Source organism: Acyrthosiphon pisum, unplaced genomic scaffold (assembly GCF_005508785.2).
Source record: "Acyrthosiphon pisum isolate AL4f unplaced genomic scaffold, pea_aphid_22Mar2018_4r6ur Scaffold_20564;HRSCAF=21400, whole genome shotgun sequence".
NCBI classification, from domain to species: Eukaryota; Metazoa; Arthropoda; class Insecta; order Hemiptera; family Aphididae; genus Acyrthosiphon; species Acyrthosiphon pisum.
Genome location: NW_021769937.1, coordinates 33,686 through 41,592, shown reverse-complemented (window position 1 = coordinate 41,592; position 7,907 = coordinate 33,686). Strand labels below are relative to the sequence as shown.

General features: G+C 27.5%; 1 protein-coding gene across 1 annotated transcript; it reads right to left on the bottom strand.

Annotated features, from left to right (window-relative positions):
• Positions 1–4,962: 4,962 nt before the first annotated feature.
• LOC107882890 lies at positions 4,963–6,034 on the bottom strand. Its single transcript, XM_029492011.1, has 2 exons — positions 5,487–6,034; positions 4,963–5,180 (listed from the first exon to the last, which is right to left on the bottom strand). Exons 1-2 carry the CDS (start codon positions 5,720–5,722, stop codon positions 4,970–4,972), a joined length of 447 nt encoding a protein of 148 aa, XP_029347871.1. The 5' UTR covers positions 5,723–6,034; the 3' UTR covers positions 4,963–4,969.
• Between the last annotated feature and the right edge of the window lie 1,873 nt (positions 6,035–7,907).

Sequence of the window (7,907 nt, the reverse complement as noted above, 5' to 3'; positions counted from 1 at the left end):
TTACATATTATATAATTATTATATATATATTTATATATATAATTATAAATAACACACGTAAAATACATATGAAAAATGTTTTTAAAATAATAAAAAAATTTAATTTTCATATTTTTTTATATTTTAAAAAATGTTTTAAAAATATCTTTAATATGTTTTTTTTAAAATAATTACAATCATGTACATTAATATATATATATATAATTATAAGCACATAGAAAATACATATGAAAAATGTTTTTAAAAAAAATTAAAAAGGTTTTTTTCATATTTTTTTTTTTTTTAATGTAAAAAAAAATGTTTTAAAAATATATTCAAAATGTTTTTGTTAAAATCATTACATCCACAACATTGTAATTAAAAAAAAACATTTAAAAAACATATTATTGTTCATAGGGATCCTGTCGAAAAGCGTCCGGTCAAACCGGACCCGCCAAAACGCATAGTGTGGCACGGCCCTAAAACTCTCTCATGGGCCGGACTATAGTAAGAAGTCGATTTGACGCGGAATGTCAAACTGCGGATCGGCAAGACCATAATGTGCATATGTTGCCCGAATTAAAAAAAAAAATCATAAAACAATATAAGAACTTATAACATTATATATCTATATAACTATAAAAACTGTATACAAACATTAATTATTATATATTTATATTGAACAAAATTAATGATATATTATAGTAAATGTTTAAAATAATATACTAACGTCTAACAATGAGTAACAAAATGTTTTCTTTTACAATTAAATATTATTTATTTATTTATTTATTTATTGAATAAACGGGCGTGAGCCCAGGTTAAAATAATTAGGTGTACAATACAATCATACAATAACATAACATGAATAATTTAACAGTGTTGGGTAAGTTACTTTTTAAAAGTAACTAAGTTACGTTACAAGTTACAAAATAAAATAGGTAACTAGATTACTTGATAGTTACTCGAGTACAAAAGTAATGCGTTACGTTACATTTTTTACTCAAAAGTAACTAGTTACAATGACGTTACTCTTGTGTTATTTAAGTTTCATAAAAAAAAAGTCTTTTTTAATCTTTTTTAATATTTATTTTATATAATAAAGTATTTTCAAAATTTTGGTCTGTTATCCTAGCTCTTTTTTTTGAACATATATCACCAGCTACACTGAATAGCCTTTCAACAGAAGCTGAAGAAGGGAGTGACGTATTAAACTTCACAAACATTTGTTTCATCATAGGTAAACTATTTAAAATTTTTAAATCGCCTGTATAAACTGTATTATAATAGCGCTCCACTTCATCATTGGGTTGATCAGAAACTAACTCTTCACTAAAAAGAAAATCATCTTCTTCTACATGTTGATTCAACTCAATGGGCTGTATGTTGGTCTCGGTCTGGAATTGCCAATTAATTGCAATCTCATTTAATAAAAGATCTTTAGCTTCCTCTCTTTTTAAAGGGTCCATACACCTAGTTATAAAATGATAACAATTACAAAATTAAAGTAAATATGGATTCCATGTAGTTTATAAGTTTAATATATAGCTGCCATAGAATAATAAAGTATCTAATAGTTTAAAAAAAATAAAAAAAAAAGCGAATGCCTTCAAAATCCATATTCAAGTTATGAATATCACAATATTATGTTGATAAGTGAAAAATATATTGATAATTATTAAATATTTATAAAAAATAAAAAAATTGTCTATGAATCCCAGACTAAAATACTAAAATATTAAACTCATTAGTAATACATTAACCTAAAACTATAAAAGTTATAAATACAAATTAAAAACTATTTTTAATAAACTATTATTTTAATACTTACTTGAGTTTAAATTTGTGATGAGTAACAGCTGCAAGTATAATTGATTTCTTTGAAATCATAGAATCAAATCGTGCGTTCACACCGGGGACCTATCGATTCCGCCAGTATCGACTCCGCCAGTTCAGGTAGTCTAAAAACAACCTATCGATTCCGCCACCTACCAATTTCTACCTGGACCTGGCAACTGCTGCTGTCAACCTATTTCTGTTATAATAATAATAATATATCTAAAAAATAATTCAATAATTAATTTAAATACAAATTAATTTAGTCAAGTATAGTTTTAAGTTTTACAATGTTATTTTTTATAATGGAATGATGCCAAACTAATGAAATAATACAATATAGTTAAATAAATAAAATGTTACAATAATAATAATATAGGTATATCAACAAAATAATTCAATAATTAATTTAAATACAAATTAATTTAGTCAAATATAGTTTTAAGTTTTACAATGTTATTTTTTATAATGGGATGATGCCAAACTAATGAAATGTGAGCGGTTAATTTTTTTAGCCTCATAATCTTTTAATAAATCTTCGATTTTTCTTTTTTGATGAATATATTTTGTGTTCTTACTAATTTTTGTTTTGTGAGTTGACCTGAGAATAATGTACGTATCTGTTTGGATCCTTGTGTTTAAGACGTGTATAAATAAAAAAATGTTTGGGTGTGATTTTGTAAACAGAGAATTGAGTTTTGCGTGGAAAGATTCACAACTATTTGTGGTTCGCTCAGAACTAATGGAGAAAGAGGCCCAAACATTGGGTGGAAATCTCGAAAACTCGTCAATGTAGTTTTCAGTTAAATAATCACAAAATGTTAACATTTTTGGATCATTAGGGCAGTGTGCCATAAACTCTTCTACAAAACAATCAGAAACTTCTTCTGGGCTTAAAAAAGAAAGTCCGAATATTTTTCCTAACCAGATTCCGGATCACAGTTTTTATTTTTATACACGTCTGTTAATCCAATTTCTTGGATTTTTCTCCACCAACTTTGCGTTAAATGGAATCTGCATCCGATTACTTGTATTAATGGCCAAATCATTTTTGCCCCAGCATGAATAGATTCTTCAAAATCAGCCACAATTGTTGTCAGTTTTAAATTTATATTTAATTCAGCACATTTAGTTTTTAAAAAACTAAATGCTAATTCATAAATATGTGTTGTTTTGTTAGGTAATAAAAAAAAAACTAATGGAACATAATGCCCATTTATATTTACATGGATTGTAAAAAGTTGATAAAAAAACTTAGGACACGAAGAAAATGTACCATCAACAAATATTGTATTAGACGAGCTTAGAGCCTTTAGATTACTGTCTGTAGAAAAACACATCATATTGTTCACCAAATCTGTATGTATTAAAAATGACTCACCTTCAACAGTTCTTATTTCACGATTATTCATAGCTTCAATGACTTCAATAAGATTTTTTGGAAGCGAAGGTATGCGTTTTTTACGTTCTCGATGTATACATTGTTTGATATTGTCAACATAGTCATTTTCCATGATATTTTCAATTTGAGGATTTTTTAGTATTTCACGATTTATGATTTTTGAAGGACTTTCTGTTACATCTGTAAGTTTTCTTTTGAGTTGGTTTGAAAATAGTTTTTTTTTCAATACATTTATTGGCTGTTTTTCATGATTTGTATGGTCAATATCATATTTTAAAATTTCCGTTAAGGATTCGTTAATGTATATTTTTGCGTTACACTTTTTATTAACACATTTCCACTTATACGCACATAAATATTTCACAAAGTTTGTTTTAAAAAATTTTTCATTTTGATAAATAACTAAGTCATTTTCTCGTTCACCAGCTACGATTTCGAAATTCATTATTGCGAAGTATAATGACACGTTGATAAATTGAGACTTGGACTTGGACTGAGCGTTGGACAATACTATTAGTCGTTTTTCGCATCATTACGCGTATACAAGTTAGATTATCATCAATTAGCGATAACAATTTTATACAGGTATTTCATATAATATTTATAATATAGCTATGTAAGTAAAATAAAACTAAAATGTTCGGGAAGATTATTTTTTCCCTGGCGGAATCGATAGGTCGTTTTAAGACTACCTGCACTGACGGAAACGATGCTGGCGGAATCGATAAACCTCATACCCAAGTATAAAAAGGTCTGGCGGAATCGATGAAACCCCGTTCACACCATCTAAACAGGCTGTAGCTAACGCTTTACAACTACCACCTGATATAGATAGTTTTGATAATTTATTTTAAGCCAACTAATTGTAGGTAAAAGGTATCCCATACACATAAATTTATCCCTTTGTAGCAAATCAAGAGCTTGGGCTAGTGGTTCCATAACCTACAAAATCAGTTTTTTTTATTAATTGTATTTATTTAAGGATAAAATATATTATTTATAATAATTAATAATCAATTAAAATTATTAATCTATTAGGCTAGTTATCTACCTTGCAATAATCTGACATAAATGACTCATCTTTTTTGTCAAATCGAGGAATGTTTGCTTTATCACAAATAGGTTGTAATTCCAGTTCAGATTTTGTCAAATTTTCATATAAACACTTGACAGCCTTATAAGTGGAATTCCAACGTGTAGCATTTGGTACAACAATGTATAAATATTTAACGAATCATGGATATCATCAGCAATTAGACTAGTGCGTTCCTGTTTGTTCCATAAAGATTGCATGCTAGCAAATGTGATCCTAATTTGCTTTTTGTAAATGGAATCAGATAAAGCTTTTTCACTGTCTTTAGTGGAAATTAAATTCAGAGTATGGCTAGCACAGCGATGATGAGATGGTAATCGATACGCTGAATCAATAATTTTCTTCTTCAAGAATATTACCTATTTCAATAACTTCAACATATTCTTCAATTCCACCATCATCAAGTTCGCACTGACTTACAGTTACATCTTCTTGCTCTCCAAAAATACTGCAAAATAATTATATAATAATAATAACTAATATATTAAATTAAATATTAAAATAACTAATGATTTTATGATTTATGATAATAATTGTATATTAAAATTGTATATTGTATAAAAATTGTATATTTTAAAACAATACACCAATTAGTGGCGATTACATTTATATTAGGCAGATAACTATGAATTTCCTACTATTATAACTGAATATTAATCTTACCGAAAAGCCTTGACAAAGTTAGAGCCATTGTCCGTTACTACATTGATTATCTTATTTAATATGCCATATTCACAAAATACATCGTTCAATATTTTTGCTAATGTATCATATGTATGCCTCCCTTTAATTCTGCGACAAGCTAAAGCAGCAGATTTCCGATCAAGAGTTTCAAAATCAAACCAATGAGCTGTTATCCCAATATAACTTCTGAAAAAACATTTTTTTATTATTTTACAGTCTTAACTATAGCTTATAGACTCTATGTCACCTACTTATATGGCCTATCTAAACATTTTATTCACTACATAAAATAAAATATATATTCATATTCATAATATAGAATTTATGACTTATGTAAACTTAATTATTTAAATATTAATTTATATAGCCATGTAGCCATGTAGGTATTAATATAAATAAAACTTAAATATTTTTTTTTGATTTAAAAATGTGCCCGTTGAACATATTATCATTCAAATATTAAATTAGGATAAATCGATAATAAATAATTACTTTTTAAACACAGACCAACAATCTGCAGTTGCACAGACATGTTTTACTTTTGTAGATATTAACTCCTCTTTTACGTTTTTTCGTATATTTTCTGCGTTTGTCGATACTCGAGACATGAGTGTTTTTCGTGTTAATGAACTTCGATTAGGAAATCCTTTATCAATTATTATTTTAAATTTCTCTTGTTCAACTGTACTGAATGAGTGATTACCACAAACTATGAATTCTGTGATCATAGTATCCAAACATTCTGAATAATATAAATAAATAAATTACAAATTACAATTTACAATAGTAAAAATTGTTTGCGGATGCGTATATTATACATGTATTATTGTAATACTAATATCTTACCTTGACTAACAACTTGAGGTCGGTTGAAAGCATTAGGAATGGACATTTGTTTTTTATATGAACTTTGGCCAATACTTGACTCGAGTTCATGTTTACGTTTTTGCACTTTTTGGTTATTTTTATTTAAAAGATCTTCAAGCTCTTTAAGTTTTGTAGAATGTTTCGCCTATATTCAATAGGCAATAACAAATTATAAAATATAAACATTTAAAAATCTAAATAATAATCAGCCTGTATAGGTATTATTATTTATTAATATTTATTTAATCAAAATTATACTGTATATTATGTTAAGAGATTACATAGATATATGAATAAACTGAATTTGGTACTTACAACAATGTGTTTTTTTAAATTAGAACTACTTGTAATCGAAGTAGATAATGTTTTCAACTTCACGCATAATTTACATTTAACTACAATATTTTGGTTATTTTTAGATAAACATTCAAAAAATGTATTATATGCACCCCACGGTAGTTCCATTTCCATAATAAAATAAATTTAAGAAATAATTTAAAAAATTATAAAGCGACAGTAAACATTAGAACATTTTAAAAAGGTATCACAATTTACAATTCACAGTCCAGTGACTAGTGAGCGAGTGCTACACAAATACTGAAATACACAATACGTCAATATAAGTTATAACTAATATATTACTATATTAGGTAACTGGAAGTTGAAGTGATACGACGGGCGACGGCACGTCGCGACGCCTGGGTTTTCTGGTTTAATTTAAAAATATTGTTAGTACAGTCCAAATATAGATAGCCAGATAGGTACTAGGTTATTAATGTTATTTTCAACAAATGACCACTGTGATAACTGATAATATAATTATGAATTGTTGACATAAGCTCCGGCCTACCAATAGTTATTATCGGTAATCCGTTCGACCGTATGTCCGTAACACGGACATCGGGACATACTATATCGATGTACATATTTTATCGATGTGATCTAAAAATAAATAAACTATAGCAGTTGGCAGTTGCTGTCTGTATAGGCTATAATCGATGTTTATAATCAATTGAAAATAATATTAAAATCACAAAATCAAAATCGTATATTTATATAATATTATATTAGATTATACTGAGAAAATTTTGTAATTACATAAATACCTACTTAAATTATTAATATAATTACATTTTCTGATGCGGATACGAGGGGAAGGACTACCCCGTGAAATAGCACCTAGATAGTATCCCCCCCCAAAAAAAAAAAAAAATTTATGTAACGCGTTCTTTTGCTAAGTTACTTCTAAATAATTAACGTAGTTATTCTTGCGTTACCCAAAAATAATAATAACGAAGTTACCATAACGTTACTGAAAAAAGTAACTACGTTACAGTAACGAGTAACGCACGTTACGTTACTACCCAACACTGCTACATACATGAAAAAAAAATGTGTATATTTGGTTTGTTATTATATTAAATTATCATTTTAAGGAAGTTGTAACGTTTTTAATTTTTTAATATAATATTTCAGTTTGTTTTTAGTTTTTGAACATTTATTTCTTACCATTTAGATAAAATAAAAACGGGGGGGGGGGTCTAGGCATATTAGTGCCGTTTTTTTTTCAGTATCTCCCCAACCAAAAGCCTCACACCTTGCTACTGGTTATTGATATAGTTCCCCCCTCCTTGTATTTGGGCTAGTCCTAGTTCTGAACGCTTGCGAAAGTACAAATAATATGTGGAGTGTTCTTATGTATTTTTTAGATTTTTTAGTAACAGAATTAACTACTTACGTGGAATCTTGTTTTAAATGTTCAATCCTTAGATATAAAAGTTGAACATTTTATAAATTTTTGTATTTTGACGCTTTTTGGCCCAACACAGTGTTCGAATTGGAAATTATTAAGTAGAAGAGCTCAATTCAACAATTTATAAACTGCGTTCCAAGTGGAAAATTATTCAACGCAGACTCGTTAAAATTATAAAAAAAAATAAAAATATACTAGAGGTACTTCGTGAGCGCCTGTTTCTATGTCTCTATAACACAAAAATAGATGAAATTTCCCTTAAAATATTCCATACCTAATATTCATTGGTTAAA

Coding starts and splice junctions, on each gene's coding strand:
- LOC107882890 (XM_029492011.1), bottom strand. CDS start 5,722: ATGATCACAGAATTCATAGTTTGTGGTAATCACTCATTCAGTACAGTT. Junction 5,181..5,486: donor TGTTGGTCTGTGTTTAAAAA/GTAATTATTTAT, acceptor ATGTTTTTTCAG/AAGTTATATTGGGATAACAG.